General features: G+C 39.7%; 1 protein-coding gene across 1 annotated transcript in view; it reads right to left on the minus strand.

Annotated features, from left to right (window-relative positions):
* The window catches only part of Trpc5 (transient receptor potential cation channel subfamily C member 5), a 272,621-nt gene that overhangs the window by 114,799 nt on the left and 137,922 nt on the right, over positions 1-19,900 (minus strand). The window contains exon 5 of the mRNA XM_047536079.1: positions 642-1,163. Within this exon, the coding sequence (XP_047392035.1) occupies positions 642-1,163 (522 nt within the window). The remainder of the gene's footprint in view (positions 1-641; positions 1,164-19,900) is intronic.

Here is a 19,900-nt window from a genome sequence, read left to right on the forward strand (position 1 = left end):
CACTGGGTAGCATGGAAGCAAGGTGGAAATGGATAACAAAGCACTACCTGGGACTGGGGATGTAGCTCAGTGGCAGAATGCTCACCTAATGTGTATGAGGCCCATTACCACAAAAGAAAAAGAAAGAGGAAGGAAGGGAGGGAGGGAGGGAGGGAGGGAAAAATAACAAAAAGCACTTCTGTCTCATGCATTCAACACCAGCTTTTCTCATTTATTTCCCACAATAGCCCTTCACTATATGATCTCACAGAACACTGTGCCTTCAGGGTACTTATCTGAGTTTATAATTATATATTCATTAAAATGATTGTTTACTTAATCTTCACTGCTAGCTTGTATACTCAAGAAGGCAGGACTGGTGACCATGTTCTGTATCCCAAGCACCTAGAATAGTGCTTAATAAGCACTTGTTGAATGAATGAATGTTTTCCCATCAAAGAATCAGGTGGCTACTTTTTCTGATCATAAAGAAAATATATAGAGGCTGTCGGTGTCTTAGCTGAATGCATCTATTTGTGAAGCCTGCCCAACCATTCAATTTGTTAGAGGGCCAAGTGGTATGTGAATGCTGACTCGTGCTCTGCTTCTCTAGACTTTGTAGGCCTTATGCTTCCCTGAAAGCAGAGATGATCTAAGCTTACCTCTTTCTGGTGGTATTTAATTGCCACCTTCAGCTTGGCCAGGTCATGGTACTTCTGGGGATCAAGCTCTTCACTGTGGTCATCCCGATGGTTGAGGATGATCTCCAGTTCCCGGGAACTCCGAGCTTGGTCCAGCAGATCTTTGGCAAAGAGCTTGCACTGCTGGGAGAGCTCTTCGTACTCTGCCTTGAATTCATTCTCCACCTTGCTGAGCTCCTTGAGCTCCCAGCCCAGACGGAAGGCAGTAAGAATGGGGTCTTCACTTGATAAGGCAATGAGTGAAGGGCTTGCCAGAGCCTTATAGATGTTCAGTCTGGAACGGGAATGGCGCAGGCTATCTACCTCTGAACTGGACACACATTCCACACAGTTGCAGCGGATCTGGTGGGGCCGTGGGATAGTGACCCGTTTTTGAACAAGCAATTTGATGATTTCATAGTTGTTGGTGTGGGCAGCCAACATAATGGGAGTGATGTCTGGTGTGAACTCAGAGAACTGGGTATCCATCATCAGTGTGGGGACCTAGATATGAGAAAGGAGAAGCATAGAAGGACGGGATTAAAGTTTGTAGAGAGAGGAGCATAGGGCCCATCCAATGGCAATTCAGAAACCGGAGTCTCTTGTCACCTCTTACCATTCTCTTGTTGCTTGTCTTTACCAGAGTAGCTAATGTTTGTGGGATGCCTACTGTGTGGCAGGCACTGTTTTAAGCACTTTACATGGATTTACTTATTTAATATCACAACAACCTTGTGAGGTAAGCTGAGGAGCTGAGACTCAGAGAGGTTAGATAACATATACAGCCAGGCATGACGGCACATGCCTATAATCCCAGTGATTGAGGAGACTGAGGCAGGAGGATTGCAAGTTCAAAGTCAGCCTCAGCAACTTAGCAAGGCCCTAAGCAACTTAGTGAGTCCCTGTCTCAAAGTAAAAACAAAAAGGCTGGGGATGTGGCTCAGTGGTTAAGCACCCCTGGGTTCAATCCCTGGTAGTAAATACATAGTTTTTACATAGTTTTACATAGTAAATACATAGTAATTACATAGTTTTTAGTAGCTGAGCCAATATTTAAACACAGGCCGTATGACTCTCGAGCTTGGTTCTTAACTTATGTTATTACAACATGCCCAGATCTAAGAATAGGGGAAACAGAGAAATTGTTCCTTTTCCTTCTGGAGTTAAGTTGGGTAGATCAGACTTACATAAAATTGATAAAAGTTCATAATAGTATGTGATCAGTTCCAAACGAGCTGTATAGACTGCAGGAATATTTGTTTGAAAGGGTAAAGATGACCTATCATCTTAAAGACTGTGCAACTAAGTCAAGCCTTGGTGTCTGAAGAGAAGACTCCTTCAACATCCTCTAGGTCTTAGGAGGCTCAAGAGAATTCATCATTGTCAGGAAGAAGTACTCTGTAAATGAGGATGTCTAGGTTTGGGTGGTGGGGTTTCTAATAGCTAAAGGACGTTTGATAAAACTACTGTCTGTGTTATAATATTTGGAGTAAATAGCAGTTAGAGATGAAAGATGTAGAGTTCTTTGGCTATTCAGAAGCACTTCTGGGGAAGCATGCAGAACATGATCAAAGAACTTAAAATTTTTTTTTCAACTTTAAAATATCTTTTTTGGGCCAGGCATATGCCTGTAATCCCAGTGACTTGGGAGGCTGATGTAGGAGGATCACAAATTCAAGGCCAGCCTCAGCAACTTAGTGATACCCTGTCTCAAAATAAAAAATAAATAAATAGAAATGGCTGGGGATGTAGCTCAATGATAAAGCACCTGGGTTCAATCCTCAGTACTAAAAAAATTGTCTTTTGAAACCCAGTCTGTTTTCAGTCCAGTAAAGAAACTGAGGCATATCATTAGGCATAATGCAGAAGAGTCTAAATGTGGTAGGATCCAGAGCTAGAGTATGGGGAAGACTACATCAGAGGAAACTTTATGGAAGGGTGGAGCAGAGTATTCAAAGCATAGATAGGAGTCATGAAGATTGGGAAATATTGACCTTATTACACTTAAGGGAAAATGAAACAGTTCCATATATTCCTTTGTATTGGGAAGAACAGACATGAAAATTGAGATTCTCACAAAATAGACATGTATTGTTATAATCAATAGTTTCTTTCTTTTTACTCTCAAAATTTCTTTAAAAAAAAAAACCCACAGTTTCTGGCACCCTGACAAAAGGACGAGTTACTGTTTCTCATCATTTCTGCCTCCCTCCCACCTTGCATGAGGGATTCCCAAACAAGGGAAGTGGCCAGAAGACAGGGAGTGGGAGAAAGGTGGAGGAGGAGGAGTTTGCAAGAAATCTGTTTCCTTTAGAGTGGTTGCATTAGCCTCTGAATAGTTGGAAGCTGCCTGCACATTGGTCATCAATTGCTAGTATGGAGCAGTGAGTAAACATTGTTAAACATTTAGAAGGAGCAGCTACAAACAAAACTGCGGGAAGTGAGCAACTTGGCTCATAAAGTAAATTGGACACAGGAAAGAATAATCTCAGAAATTAACATAAGCCTACAGGCTAAGGAAGAAGTAGGTCTGAGTGGGCCTGGAAATGAACATAAACACAATCAGCATAAAGCCTAGAGTTGGGAGAGATGGTAAGTGAGCAATTTGTCACAGTCTGCCCAGGACGAAAAGAGCTCAGAGCTGGGAAATCTGCCCTTTATTTGGATAGGGGCATTTTTCAATCTCTGTCACCATCTAAAGGTGCTGGAGGAGGGGGTGTCTGATGAGGAGCTTTCTGAGTCTCCATTTAGCTTTCTGGGTATTTGACATCAGAGAGGAAACCTTTTCAAAAGAAAACTGGTCTGCAGTGACCAACCATGCCCTCCCATCCAGACTGCCTTTTCTCTTCCAGTCACTGTTGTCACTCATGGGTTGCCATACTGGCCCCAGTCACTGCTCTGTGTGTATAACTAGGTGGGGGCCCCTGTGGGGAAAGGTCTTACCCCAATTCTCTGTCAGTCAAGGGCCATTGTAAGCTCTACTTTCTTCAATAGCTCCTACTCCTAACTTAGAGCCCATCTCTTGCTGCCTACCCAAATATTGTGGGCACTAGGTTTCATCCCAGACTATCGCTTTTCTGATGCTGCTTTGCCTTGTTCTCTAATTACTTCACACATTTATGTGTTGCCTCCTTAATAAGGCTGGGAGCTCTGCTCTAATGGCAGAGAAGTCCTGGTCTGCTCTTCTTCCCCTATAGCATTCATCACAGTATTAGACACACTGCAGACACTCAGGAAAAAGGAATGTTGTCCCTGCTCCTAAAACTAAGACAGGGAAACTCTTATTTACAAACCCTATTCCACAAATTTGGGCCAATATAAGCTAATTTCCTTGGGCTTTTCCTCATCATGGTCCAGCTGAGAAGGTAGACATCTTACAACTCTAAGAAAACAACCCTGAGGTCTCAAGAACTTGGGACAGTTCTTGTGTGTGATTTTTCACAATTCTAGTGTTTCATTATGGAGCCTCTGGTCCATAGAACACAGATTTCTACAACTTCTACCTCCTCTGCTGCTTCTATTCTCATCATTCTGCTGCTTTCCCCTTCTAAGGCTCATCAAGGACTACAGACTACCATCAGGATAGCTGATATAAAGAAAGTTCTAGAATGAGGGTCAGAGTTTTTGGTTACCATTTAGACTTCATGATATGGTTCATAATAGGTGCCAATCAGGTAAAAGAAATGAGGTACAGGTATGGGTGTATATGCATGATTTGGATGACTGAATAATAGGAACTGTTAAACAATAGAACTCCTCGCGAAGGGTGCAGCTCCTGCTCAGCTCCTGAAAACTATTACTTTTAAGCTCATAACAGGGTCCAGCATTGTAATTTTTCAGGCAAAGTCAGAAACAAGGATTTAGGGTTAGAATCTCTTTTAGTTTTGAATGTTGGAATAATAAATTTAAGGACAGTGTGCAGGCCAAACACAATACATATGTGAGGCAAATTTGCCTTGAGGGAGCCAGTTTGGGACCCTGGTGAGATTAAGGAGAAATGGGAACAGAAGCTGGATATGTAAACAGAGCCTAAATGATAAAAGGACTTGAATGCCATTAAGGGACTTAGATGTTATTTGTTGGTCATGGAGATCAACTGAAGGGTTTTAAACACAAGAGTGACAGTGTGAAGTTTTTCAAAGATCAGTTTGACCAAAGTGTGGGAAACAGTGTGGGAAAGTTGTGATGGTAGATGTTTAAAAACAAACTCTACACAGAGAAATCAAAGATCCTGATTTGTAGCATTTGCCAGTTTCTGTGGTGATAATACCCCCCCCCACACACACACACCTATGCCATTTTGAACTACAAATATGACATTGTGGAACACGTTGGGAAGAGAAACACAACCAGCTCTTGCCTACTGGTATGAGCCAGCTTCAGCATACTGCTGGATGAGTTTCAGGATAATATAACTAGTTAAAAGATATTAGTAGTCCAGTAAAGATATAATGAGGCTCTTAAACTAGGCATTGATTCTACAGATAGGAAAGAACAAATTTAAGATATTCATTGGATGCATCAGGTAAGGGAAGAAGAAGAAACCAAGGATCTTGGGTTTCTAGATTGCATGCGTGGTTGGTGCTATAACTAATTGACTATAGGAGGAAGAATAGGTTTAGGGTTTATTTTTTTTACAGATTGCATTTTAATTCATTGTACACAAATGGGGTACGATTTTTCAGTTTGGGACAAGTTGAGTTTGAAGTCCTTATTCGAACAGAAGCAGGAAATGGAGGCTGGAAAGAAATAGAGTCATAAAGGGACTTGATATGCAGATGGAGTCAGAGTAGAACTGGGAGGATGGGAGGCTGGCCAGAGAGCAGGGCACTGGAGGACATGATGTGCACAGTGGAGCAGTGCTGAGTGATGACCAGCTCTGGGTTGGCCACGAGCACAGAGGGCTGAAGTGGAGTGGACGTGGAGGTCAGAGGAGATGGAAAGTCCAAGGAGCTGGCAGAAAGGCCAGCAGGCTGGTTGGGTTCTCCATGTGGATGTTGAAGTCATCCTGGGTAATGACATGTGTTGGATTAGAGAGGACAAGGTAATTAGAGCACCGTGGATAGTGACTAAATCAGAAGATGATCAGAAGATGCAGAGAACAAGGGCTGTGCTCAAAACAGTTCGGAGGAGGTCTCTCCCACAGTGCAATTTAAGCATACCTCTCTTGACTTTGCCATTTACTAGCCTTTTTGTGTTTATAAAACGGGAAAAATAATAGCAGCTGGGCAAAATTATGAGGATGAAATGAAATTTTGTGTGTATTATCTACATAATGTTTAAAACATACTAGGTTCTCAGCAAATGTGGTTCCTATCATTATAACAAATGTGTTATAAATTTATCCCAATCAAAAGCACACTCCCCAGCACAGCAGTGTGTTTTGTTCATCATGTTCTGGGCAAAAGTGTAACATATGGGAAACTTTAAGAGCACACCCCACCCAATGCACTTTTGTGTACTTTTTAATGATCTCCTAAACTTAATATAAATGAATCCAGAGCTGTTGTTCACCCTTCTGTTTGTAAATTCAGTGCTATCATGCAAGACCCTGTGGGACTTAACCAGTACTGCCTTCTATGGTCTGTGCTTATATTTTAGACTATTCTATATAGATTAACCTCACTAAATTTTATTGGTTTTTCATCCAGGTCCCTTGGCCTTTGGGCCCTTCCAGGTAACTGATTAACCAAACTCTGAAAAAAATCTATACCAAATTGTTATTGGTAGCCACATCTGGAGCTGTCACTGGCAGAGGTATTTGCATTTTAATGGGTGGTACCTAGAAAGAATACCATGGCCTTGGCTGAAAGATGAGAATTTCAAAAACTAAACTGGTGGGGACTTATGTATAGTGAAGGTCTTTCTCAGGCCTTACAAACCACTGTATAGTTTCCTTCCTACTTCATTTTCAGTAGTGATAGCTCTCTCTGTACATAGTTTTCTTCTAGCAGCTGTCAAGAAAAATTGGAAAAGACTTCAGATTGTGTGAAAAGGAAACCAGAGGTCCTGTCTAGTATATTTTTACCCATGCCTTTGATTGTTTTTTTAAAAATATATTTTTAGTTGTAGATGGACACAATACCTTTATTTTATTTATTTATTTTTATGTGGTGCTGAGGATCAAACCCAGTGTCTCACACATGACTAGGCAAGTGTTCTAACATTGAGCTACAGCCCCAGCCCCCTTGATTGTTTTGTGTGTGTGTGTGTGTGTGTGTGAGTTTGTGTGCTGTAAATCATAGTTTTTTAATTTTTAATTTTTATTAAATATTCAGGGAACTTTAAATGATAAATCAAATAAATACATCTTCCACTATCCAAATCTTTGATTGTTTTTGAGTTTTAAACTCCACGCATTACAATGCAAATATTTCTTATTTGCTTGAATGCAATTGATTATTGCCTTGCAGATAACTATTTTGCATCCATATATAAATTTATTTCAACTTTCCTGAAAGCCTATAGCAATTTTTTCTGTAAAATACCGAGTAGTAAATATTCTAGACTTTGTGGACCACACAACTCTGCCATTATAGCATGAAAATAGCCATAGATAATGCATAGATGAATGGCATGGTTGTTCTCCAATAAAATTGTATTTGCAAAATCAGTTGAAAGCCTGGATTTGGCTTGCAAACCCCTGGCTTACTGTTTCCCTTGTTAATTAATGAGTTAAATAAAATCCTAGACACAAATTGACTTTAAATTTGTGTAAAGATCATGATTTAAACTGTTTTTAAAAAATCATCCTACAACTGCCATGTTGTGTTCAGATTGAGGTCAGGTGGAAAATTCAATTTTATTGTTTCTTACCAAGTTTTGCCTTCCTTTTGAACTCCAACATCCTGTGAATGATTTTAGACTTCTGATTAAAAATCATGTTTTTTTAAAAAAGGAAATAAAAAAGATGTGAACATGGGGAAAGAAGATAGAAGGAAATCAACAGGCTGGTAAATTAGATTTGGTTCATATTACCTACAAGTGTACTCTTATAGAAACTCGGTGCACCAACCAATTTGATTGAATTTCAAAATTTGCAATGAAATGGTTCAAGGACATGACCATTAAAGAAGTTACACTGCCTGCCTCTCTCTGGGGATTTGCATTTGGGCCCTAATAAGTTTGTTCCTAGATTTGCCATAGGTCCCCTTTTTGAAAAGGCAGCATTATATTTTAGGATTTTTCTAGATTAATAAGCATGGGACAGAATCACCCAGCTGAGTTCATCACATTAAACACTTGAAGTACAGAGAAGAAAGTGAGATAAAGTCACCTTCCTCATATTTTCAAGTAAATTTCATGGCCAAAAGATATCTCAGAGGGATAGGCGATGCTCTAATCTCCCCTACTCTCAGGACTGGCCCAAATGATACTTCTTTCATTTCTATTAGCCTCATCACTGGACACAATCTGCTAATTGGAATTTTTCTGAACCCTATTGTTATAGACTTAGGCAGGCGCCCTTGGTGGAGTTTATCATGGCTTCTGAAATTATACCCTCCATTTGTAATTAATGGGAAGACCCTTATCAGAAACCACTTCATGCATACCCACAATGCCATCTCTTCACAGGCCTAAACCTCTCTGATTGACACTTCCTCACATAGCTGGCCTGATAGCATCATGTTGAAAATTAATCTCCTTGTGTTGTGCCTGAATTTAGTGAAATTGGAATCCCTCTTTTCCACCTGCTGGGTCCTCTCCTCCCCACCCCAGCATGTCAGATAAAATCAATGTTAAACCTTTTTCAGCAGTCTGAGAAACTATTGGAAATGAAATTTCATTTATTTGTATTACACAGAAATGAAGAACACCAGCATCTAATCATGTCACATTACCATTTTCCTGCTCTGCCTACCAACAAGGAGTAGTGGTGATGCATGAGCTACTCTGTGGGCAGATATTGGCATCATATGAGAAAGAATATGTTTCCCAGACTCTAGTAAAAACAGAACCATAAGAATTAGGATTTGCTGGATCAAGTCAGTTGATTTCAAAGACAAAGCATACAGTAATTTAGATTAATAATTTAGATTGGATGACTACAATGAACAAAACTTCATTGTGCTATTCAGAATCTCATTACTAGAGCAAAATATCTCAGATAATTATCATTAAAGAGAAAAGGTTTATTTAGCTCACAGTTTGGAGGTTCAGATCTAAGACTGGGCAGCCCATTGGTTTGGCTTCTGATAAGGGTGGCAGATGGCAATACTGTGAGAACATACTAGATCAAGTGATCACATCCCAAATCAAGAAGTAGAGAGACAGAGAGGAAGCAGAGCGATTGTGGAGCCCTACAGTCCTTTTTGAGGGTATACCTCCAATGACCTAAGGACCTCCTACTAGGACCCATCTTCTAAAAGTCCACAGCACCTCCCAATAATGTCACCTTAGGGACCAAGCCTTTCATATATGGACTTTTGGATATTCAAACCACAGCAGGGTTAAAGTTACAGAATCTACTTGATGATTTTTTTTAAAAAGTTAATGTTGATATATAAAAACCAATAAGGTGTATAATGGTGGCCTTTGGGGTGCCATCCCTGTGTGAAGGCATTTTGTATATAGCTAAGGCATGACGTCTTCCAGGAAACTGTGAATATGATGTAACGAGTCAAAGATGAATAAAGTAGAAGATATGAGTTGTTATTGAGATGGGGGAAATGTCAGAAATAAAGTTCTGATCCATATGCCTTGAGCATTGCACAAAGGAACGAAACCCCAATCTGCCAATGAGAGTTACAGTTAGCTTTGCAGGTAGGCCTATGGTTGAGTTTATTACAAATAGATTTTCAGAAAACCGTAGTTCTTGGTTCATTTTTATAGGTCACCATGTGATTTTTTAAAATTAATTTTCTCTTGTAGATTGCTCTTCTGGAAAGAGGATGGTGAGAAGCTGATTTAGAGTTTTCCCTGTCATTGCTTATCACATGACTAGTGTGGATTTGTATAGCAGGATAAAGGTTTCTGGACGGGGTTGAAAACCCAGGTGCAGACACAGGACCATGGAACACATGATAACCAGATTGCCATCAACTATATAATGGGATTCAATATAAATAACCATTATAATTTTCCTAGTGGGTGCTGATCCTGGTAGGAGCACACATTCCAGCAAAATGAAAACAGAATGGACAAAAAGAGAGTATTGCATGCAAACAGAGGGATTGAGAACCTCTATTTTGTTTTAAGCAGTTTCCAGCTACAACAATGGGAAGATTGTAGTCAACACCAGGAATCCCAGCTTAGGCCTAGAAGAACTTGGGTGATAAAAATTAACTTATTTGATTCTCAGAGTGTAAAAGGAAATTTATGAAAGGGTAGGTCTCACCATTACTCTCAAGAGCAGTGAATAAAGAAAAGGGCCTAAAGTAGTCTTGTGGTAGTTATGTACTTCCACAACACATAGGATAGACATTACCATTACAGAAGGGAGAAAAAGGCATAAAGAAATGAGTAACAGGCCCCACCCCACTTATGTCCAAACCTCAAGAGGGAAAACCACACTCAGTCTTAAAGCTCCAGAGTCATCTTCCTTGACTTCATATTCTACTTTCCGAACATACTGGTGAGGAGGTTGGGTCCACAAGGACTTGCAAACTCCCAGCCCCAAGACTTTGCTGGGTTCTGCCCACACTTTAGTTTTCCCAGGTTGGAGTTAAGCCCTGGTGGCTCCACAGTTCTGGAGCCTCAGTGGCAGTCCTGCTGCAGTTTCACTAAGCATTGCCCTGGTGGGGAATCTCTGTGTTAGCTCTGATCCCACACTTATATTTGGCATTGTTCTAGTGGGAACTCTGCAATGACTGCATCCCTGTTACATGTCTCTACCCAGGTCCTCATGTTGTTTGAGATAGCCTTTGAAATCAAGGTGGATGCCTCTGTACTTCCATAGCTCTTGCATTCTACACATCTGCAGATTTAGCACTATGTAAACATTGCCAAGGTTTATTGCTTGTACCTTCTAGAACTACAGGTTGAGGCACACCTGAACCTGCTTGAACCTCTGTTGGAGTGGCTAAGAGGTGCTGCACAAGAATCTGGGGAGCAGATACTTGAGGCGGTCCTAGGCAATGAATGAGCCCATAGAGGGTGCCCTGGGCCCGTCTGCCAAAACCATTTTGTCCTCCTAAATGTCTGGGCTCTTGATGCAGATGGAAGGAGCAGACTCAAAGATATCTGAATTACACGAAGTGTCTTTCTCCCATGTCTTGATCCCTTCTATTGTTATTAATCTCCTGAGCAAATAGTTGTTCACTCACACCCTTGGTTTCCTTTCCTGAAAATCCTTTTTCATTCACCACATGGCCAGGCTGAGAATTTTCCAAATCTTTCTGCTCTGTCTCCCTTTTAATTATAAGTTCTATTTTTAAGTCATCTCTTTTTTCTCTCATTTCACTGTAAGTAGTTAAAAGTAGCCATGCAGCAGCCTGAATGTTTCACTGTTGAGAAAATTCTTCTCCCAGATATCTTAGTTTATTGCTTTTAAAGTCTACATTCCATAGAGTCCTAGGACATAGACACAAATTCAACAAATTCTTTGCTACTATATAACAAGAATGACATTTAATCCAGTTTCTAATACTTTGTTCCTCAGTTCCATCTGAGACCTCATCAGAATGACCTTTACTGTCCATATTCCTATCAACATTCTGGTTGTGACTACTCAAATAATTTCTAAGATGCTCCAGATTTTTCTATTCTGTTTGTATTCTTCTGAACCCTCACAGAATAATTCTTTTTTTTTTTTTTTGTGGTGCTGGGGATTGAACCCAGGGCCTTGTGCTTACGAGGCAAGCACTTTACCAACTGAGGTACCTCCCCAGCCCCTCAGAATAATTCTTAATGCTCTGTTTATTATGGTAATATAGGATTTTTCTAACCTGCCCCTCCAGATTCTTCCAACCTCTGCCTATTGCCCAGTTCCAGAACCAATTCCATATTTTTTGGGTATTCATTATTAGCAACAGCCTCACTTCTCAGTACCAATTTTCTGTCTTTGCCCATTTAGAGTTGCTATAACTGAATACCTCAGACTATTCATAATAAATAGAAAAAAATATTTAATTCATGGATCTAGAGACTGAAAAGTCCAAGAGCATCTTCTCAGCATCTGATGAGGGCTTTCTTGCTGCATGGTGGAGGTCAACAGAGTAAGCAAGTCACTCCTACAATAACCCCTTAATCCATTAATCCATACATGGATTAATCTGCCCTCATGACCCAATCACCTCCCCCAAAGTCCTACCTCTCAAATATGATTAGCATTGGAGATTAAGTTTCCAACACACAAAATATGGGGGACATATTCAAACCATACTACCAAATATCTCCATGGGGGGCCAAAATACCTGCAGTTTAAAATCTCTGAAGTAGAATATAAAAGAGAGATTTGGCCACATGGCAATAAGGCAAGGGTTCAAGCATAGCTACCAAAATACAAGATTCAGAAGGGACCAGAAGTTTGGTCTACTTGACGCTAAACTGCTGAGCTATTGGTTTTTAGTTCTGAGAGTCATCATAACTAGGAACAGGTTTAGTCCCAGATCTGGACTGTCATCTCATGGGAATGAATGGAAGAGTCATTCATCTGGAGGTGTGGGGGCTCTGGAGGACTGAGAGACTATAGTAGCAGGGAACTGGGCAGGTCATTATGGAGATTGTCTTTCCATGATATAGTTGCTATTATTCTCAGCCACACTGTAAGTGGGTATACATCTCATGGCAATACCATAATTAGGGTCCTTGAATATCATCATAACGGGAAGTCCATGAATTATGGATGTTCTAGACCAATGGGAGACAATGACTTTCACTAATGGCAGACAGGAAACATTTAGCGGTTGGTACTATTGGAGGCAACTCTGGAGCAGTTTTTTATTTAGTATCTTTCTGATTGAATTTCCAATTTGAAATTTCCAACTGACTTCTTTCAGAAACACCCATGCAACCAGGGTCCCTCACTCTACACCAGAACTTTGAGAAAAGAAGCCTGATCCTGAATAATGCCAAGATACTTAAGTTCACCAAGCACAGACATCTCAGTGGAACACATTTCAATAATACTTCTTCTATATTTAGCAGAAAAATGGGATTCAAAATTCTCTGATGGGGGCTGGGGTTGTGGCTCAGTGGTGGAGTGCTTCCCTAGCATATGTGAGGCACTGGGTTTGATTGTCAGCACCACATAAAAATAAATAGAATAAAGGTATCGTGTCCATCTATAACTAAAAAATATAAAAAAATAAAATTAAAAGATTCTCTGGTGGCCATGACAACATCATGAAGAACAGTTGATTTTCAGTACATAACGATCAGGGTTAAGTTATCAGATCACTAATAAAACAGAAGTCATTTTAAAAACATGTAACTTCTGGTTGACAGGAAAAGTAACTTAAATCATTCTGTGATTGAACTCATGCCTGTCATGTTGACATCGTTCAATTAATTGGAAACGAGTTCTTTCTAAACACAATCTTTGACAAAGGTTATCTAATATTCTTATAATGTATTGATTTTACCAATATATTTTTCCTTTGCTACCTTCTGGGACAGAAGAACTCAAGAACGTTCCTCCCCTATACTCTCTCTTATTCTGTGACATCTCTTTTCATTGCAAAGTTTTTGAGCTGGCAGCTGCATTATCAATAGTATGTCTCAAGTAGAATGTCTTTTGTTCTTGTCAGAATGGACCAAGTGTTAAAGGAAAAGAACAGGAAGTTGGTTGTCTCTGGTTAGGGATGGGGGAAGAAGAGCTATTTTGGGCTTCTAACCCTGCTGCTACTGTCTCCTGTCGGACTTTCTCCATGTTATGCTTCCAGGCAAGGGATGTGGGCTTCTATCTCCCCAGAGAAAGGTAAGCTCAAGGCTGATCACTACCAAATTAGGAAAATATCAGCTACCTTCTCCCTATTTCCCTGAAGTCAGACATGCTCCAAATTTGTAACTTGGGATGGCAAAACATTTTAAATGTAATGATGACCTTTCAATCACTTGCAAAACATGTCTGTCTAGCTGAAAGACACATGTAGCCAGATACCTCATAGCTTTAATGCAGCCCTTCACTCCTTCACTCTGTAGCAAATTGTCAGGAGCACAGAACAGGCCAGGGCCGACCCCAAGGAGGCCTTAAAAAGGGTTGGGGTTCCAAATTACATTTATTACTACTTGATTTTCTCTTTAATTTTTAGTTACTAGGGGATAGGAGCTTGAAGGTAGACAAAAAGTTGCAAGTGAGGAAAGATAGCACCTAGCACTTAGAAGGCTCCACAGACACAGAGATTGCTTGTCTATTGTCAGAAAAGGGTCGCAAAGGTGATCAGGTGTATTTAGCTTCATCTGTGGTTACACTCATAAACTTAAGACTCCCTGGGGGCCCCAGGCATACATTTGAAAATTCTGGGCAACTGACACTCACACACAATTACTTTGGGGTTTCTTTTATACCCTGCCAAGGTTCAGTTCCAAAAAATTAGCATTGGGGTGTTTAACTCTCTCAGATATGAGGGACCAATAATACACCTTCAATTGATTGCAGGGATAGAAGAATAGACCAGATTGTTTTTTTTTATTTAATCCTAATGATTCTATCATTAAGTAGACCACAGACGAACAGATATCCTCCAGAATTCTAGAGGTTTTATGCTAAGAAGTATGTCAATGACATCAATATCTGTGGCGTTGTAGTGAATTTCCGTGTTTTTCTAAACTGGGACTTTGTATTCTTGCCTCTCTACTAAGCCAATTGTGTGTCAGGCAAAACATCTATTTAATGTGGGTTAGAATAATTTCAAAATGTTGCTCATTTCCTTACAGCATCCTTTGAAAGTTTTTAGTGTTATTCCTTCACTTTTCACTGGAAAGAGATTAAGCTAAAGAAACTTTAAGTAATTTGTCTCCAGCTACCCAAGAGTTGAAGGATGGAGTCAACTGGAGAACTCCACTTGCAGACTTTGTTTATCATATCATGTACCACAGTTGATACACACATTGCAAAATCACAGGATTAGAAGAGACCTTGATGATAATGTAGTCCAATCTCAGATGTTTAAACCTTTTGATAATATCCCTGCCTCCCAGCTATTCTACCTCTGCCCATATATGTCCTGTGCTGACATACCATTCCATTTCTCTACAGTGGTGAGATTATCATTTTGAAATTGGGTGGCCACATTTCTTCCATCCCCATCATGCACTATTCAACAACCCCTGGTTGTTTTCCCTAGTATGGAACGCCTTGTCGAAAATGTTTTCCAGCTGGGTATGGGGGTGCAGGCCTGTAATTACAGTGACTTGGGAAGCTGAGGCAGGAGGATTCCAAGTTCAAGGCCTGCATTGGCAACTTAACGAGACTTTGTCTCAAAATAAAAAAATGAAAAGGGCAGGGATGGCGCTTGGTGGTAAAGCACTCTCAGATTCTATCCTCAGCTTAAAAAAAAATGCTTTCCTGAGTAGTGATGTGGCATACAGCTGGCAGTAAGGACATATTCCTTCCTCTTTCTTGATTCCATTTTTAGGGTAGTGGCAGCAGCAGTCATGGTTTGGTAACCAGCAAATAACTCTTTGTCCTTGTCCAGGAACTACACACTCTCAAGAATGCTGGTGGGTAGTAGCCCAGATCAAGACTCTACATAGCCTCACTGGAGGTCATTGCCCTGGAAAATCAAGTGGTGCTCCTGGGAGGCATGCACATTTAAGGACAAAGGCTGCCCTTGGCCATTGTATGGTAGAAGCTCTGATCACTCTGGAAGTAGCCAGTCACATGCTTAGAGGTAAAGTTCAGGGTTCTCTGGCTTATGTTGGGAAAGTGAGAGGTCAGACTCTTAAAGAGGCCGAAAAGGAGGATGAGGAGAGAGGGGTAGAGAAGGAGATGACAGGCAAGCTAGGTAGTAGATGCAGTATAATAATTACTTTATCAATGTTATGCCTACCTTTGGCAAGAAGGGCCCCAGTGCCAACTTTTAAATACTTTGCAATGCTGATTTTCGCTAACAATTCCACTTAGTCCTGTCCAATAATAATGATTTCCTAGCTTGTAGTTCATTTACTCTAAGCATGGGGTAACTCTGAGCTCATCTACTCAACCTGTTGGATGCTGGGCTCAGAGCTTTTTCAGCAAATAGTTCAGTATGGTTGAAATGAAGGAGCTCAGGATTCAAAGTGCTAGCTCATGGTTTTCTGTCAGGTTGCTGGGTTGTGTTCTCCAATCTTGATAATAAAAGGGGATGGAGCTGGATGTAGTGGCACATGCCTGTAATCCCAGCAGCTTGGGAGGCTGAGGCAGGATGATTGCGAGTTCAAAGCCAGCCTCAGCAACTCAGCAAGGCCCTAAGCAACTCAATGAGACCCCGGCTCTAAATAAAAAACACATAAAAGAACTGGGGATGTGACTTAGGGGTTGAGTGCACCGGAGTTCAATCCCCAGTACCAAAAAAAAAAATGAGGGGGGCACAGGGGAATGGAAATAACCATACCAGTTTGATCATTTAGTTGAATTTACTAATTCAGACTTCCTTATGAGTAGTTTAAATGAAAAAGTAATAGGAATGACCAAAAAATGATTTCTAGTAAGCATTAGTTTAGCTTATTTGAATAGCTTCTCCAAATAAGATCTGTTATTGTCTCCCAAGTAAGATCCAGGATCCAAAGAATACTTTTTATTCTGATCAGACAAGCAATTAACCAGAAGAGCATAGCACTGGCAGCAGAATATGCAAGCCCACCTTGTCCCACTTCCTGGTTTAGAATGTGTACCTGCTAATTAAAAATCATGGCAGGGGCTGGGATTGTGGCTTAGTGGAAGAGCACTTGCCTAGCACATGTGAGGCACTGGGTTCAATACTCAGCACCACATAAAAATAAATAAATAAAATAAAGGTATTGTGTCTATCTATAACTAAAAATATATCTTAAAACATCATGGCAGTCTGTGGTTAAAATTAATAAGGAGATTTTAATGCTAGAAGAAAAAATTAGGTTCCCACAGGGAAGGCAGAAAAATGACCTGAAGGTCAAGTCAGAGCTCACCACTATATACTCCCTCAGTAGTCTCAAAGGAAAACTAGTAGGTTAGTACAAGCTGTAAATTATAACCACATCTGTATGATGAATAAATGTTTCCAATCCAATGCCAGGGGCTGTTGGCTACAAACTAAATGGATTTATTCTTTAGATACAAACACATCTTGTTTTTAGAGGATGTATTTTTATTGCTGCCCTGCCCAGACTGAACTTGTGGAAAAGATATTATCACCTCAGTCTCATACATGGCCTTCCAACCATGTGTCCTTAGATTCCTGCCATGTGGTGAGAAACTTTTCTTTTAGGACACCATGGAGATCAGAAATCTTGCCTTGGGCTTTATTTGGAGCAATTATCGGTTCCTTAAAATAGCAGATATTTGATTGAAGGAAGGTTTTTGTGTCTTTAGAATGTCTTCCCTTTTCACTAAGAGCTGAAACGAAGGTGAAGGATTTAAGTTAGATGCATGGAAGAAAATTTATGGTGCTAGACTCTAAATGAGTGATCAAAGGATGTCATAGAATTCATTCTGAGTGGCTTTAAAGAGAGCAGACTCTAATGTTAATGTAGTGTAAGTAATAGTTCAAAGTCAGAAGTTGTTCATCTTTGCTCTGCTATAAAAGTCACCCTATTGAGCTTAAAAAAAATCACTTCCCTTCTCTGCACATTATTTTTTCACATCAATAAAATGGGGAGGAGATGAACTAAAGAAATCTCTCCAGGTCTGATACTCTATTAATTTCACTTATTCATTCATTTAAAAAGTATGTTTAGGACACCTGCCACTTTTGGAAAACTGCTCTAGGCACTAGAGATTCAAAAGTCAACAAAATAAGTCAAGTATCTTCTTGAGAGAGGCAATACACACATGTCAGGTGGTGATAATGCTGTGAAGAATCCTGAAGCACAACAAGGGGATAGGGAACAATGGAGGTACTTTTTTTTAAACTTATTTTTATTGTAAACAAATGGGATTCATCTTGTTTCTCTGTTTGTACATAAAGAAGAGGAACGGAACCACCATTTGACCCAGCTATCCCATTCCTTGGCCTAGACCCAAAGGAGGTGCTTTTTAAAAATCGGGAGATCAGGCAACACCTACCTGATAACAATGAAGAAGGCTTCTGAAAGACAGGAGAGAGCTAGCTATGCACCTACCTGGGTTCACATGAGTGAGGTGAGTTCTCTACCATTGAGCTACAACCCCAGCCCCACGTTCTTAATCTTGATGATTATGTCTGCATGGCACCATATGAAATAGGGCTTTGGAAACGATTCTCTTTAGCTAGTCAATGCAGACAATTTGGAGTTAGACTAGACATAGTATACACTTCTCAGGTAACACATTTTCGCACTTTTGTATGTTTCCTCACAACTCAAGGAAAATGTTTTCCCGTACAATTTGACCCTTGGTATCTTTTCTGAAGTAGTGACTCTGTTGCCAATGAAGTCAAGTAAAACAAAAGATGAAATGGATTTTTGCATTGTCTTGTTAGAATTCATTCCTATGCTCTTCCTGTTTCTGTTTCCTTTCTACTTCTTTTGGGATTGAGTGTAGGCCTGTGTTGTCCTATTCTTCTGTGTTTCCAACTCAAACCATCACTATAACAGCAGTATAAACATTCTTTCCTTTTCTTTCCTTTCCTAAGCACTAAATTGGAAACATAAAAATAAAGGACTATTGTGCATGAATACTGTTATACTAGAAAGACATTAAGATATTTTAAGCATCATTTAAGACAGTTTTGTATTTATATGTAGAAAAGTTAAAGGACCTAGAATCCAATGAACTTTGCTCTTTGCTCCAAATTTTCTGTATAGCTGAGTAAATCACTGTTCTTTAATAAATCAGAGTAAGCAATTTAAAAAAGTGAATAAATTGTTAATGAGTTTAATATACAAAGAGTTTAGACAAATCAGTAAGAAAATACGAAGACTCTAGTGGAAAAATGAATTAAAATATGAGCAGTTTCGCACAGAAGAATAACACATGGCTTACCATATTAAAAGATTTAAATGACTCTTATAATAACAATTCAAATGTAAAACAATAATGAGCATATCTTCGCCTGTCAGATTGACGAAGATTTAAAAAAATCTTTTTTCAAACTGATTTCAAAGATGTGAGAAACAGGCACTCTAACATACTGCTAGTTGGAGGTCAGCTTAGCAATTTATATCCAAATTAAAAAATGTATGTACCCTATGATTCCATAATTCCATTACTGGGGATTTAGGGATAACAATTACACAGGTGTTGAAAGACATGTATACAAGGATATTTGTTATGATGTTGTTCAGAAAAGGAAAAGAACAACAATAAAACAACCAACCTTGAAACAACTGAAATGCTGATTTAATAAAGGATCCGTTAAATATATATGGCACATTTGTATGATACAATATTGCTGTTAAAAACAGTGCAGTATAGAGAAACATCCCCATGGGGAAAGATAACCACAATGCATTTTTAGGAGAAAAGAATACATTGCAGAACATTCGTCATAAAAAAGTCTTGTGTGTGTTGGTCTGAATATGCATAAAATACCTAGGAGGACCCACAAAAATTGTTTATAGTGATGACTTCTAGGAAGTTAGTTTTGAGAGTGGGAAACAGGAGATGTTCTCCTTTATGTGCTTTTATATTGTTTTAATTCTTACAATTAACATGTATTGCTTTTATGTCAAAAGCTCCAAAAATTGCTTATTTGCAAATGAATGTGCATAAAGGTGATGGTGATATAGGACCCTGATACTTGAGTAACTTCACTTCTCATATCAAGAGTTAAGAAATTAGAGGGTGGAGGGAAAAATTGTTTGTTTGTTTGGATGTGACACATCTTCATTTTGCTTGGATGGACAAAGCCCAGATTATTCTAAGCACTGGTTATCTCAGTGGGACTGAAGCCCTTTCCTGTGCAAGCACATTGGGAGGTGGAGAGATAATATCTTCCTGGTGGTTTGAGTGTAAAGCCTTTTTAATGAGAAGGGGATGGACTGGAGCATCTCTATTAGTCGTTTTTAGCTCCAAAGTTCTATCCACAGTACATAATGAAGCTGATGGTGGCTGAAAACAGCAGATCACCATGAGCTGTCAAGGAAGAGCCAAGGGGGATTTAGAAATTTTGCTCTTGAGCGTCAGAAGTGATTGTTACAGGTCATTACCTCTCTTTCCTGGGGGGAGAGAGAGAAAAGTGGTAGTCTCAGAGGTGAACTGT

Source organism: Sciurus carolinensis, chromosome X, assembly GCF_902686445.1.
Source record: "Sciurus carolinensis chromosome X, mSciCar1.2, whole genome shotgun sequence".
NCBI lineage: Eukaryota > Metazoa > Chordata > Mammalia > Rodentia > Sciuridae > Sciurus > Sciurus carolinensis.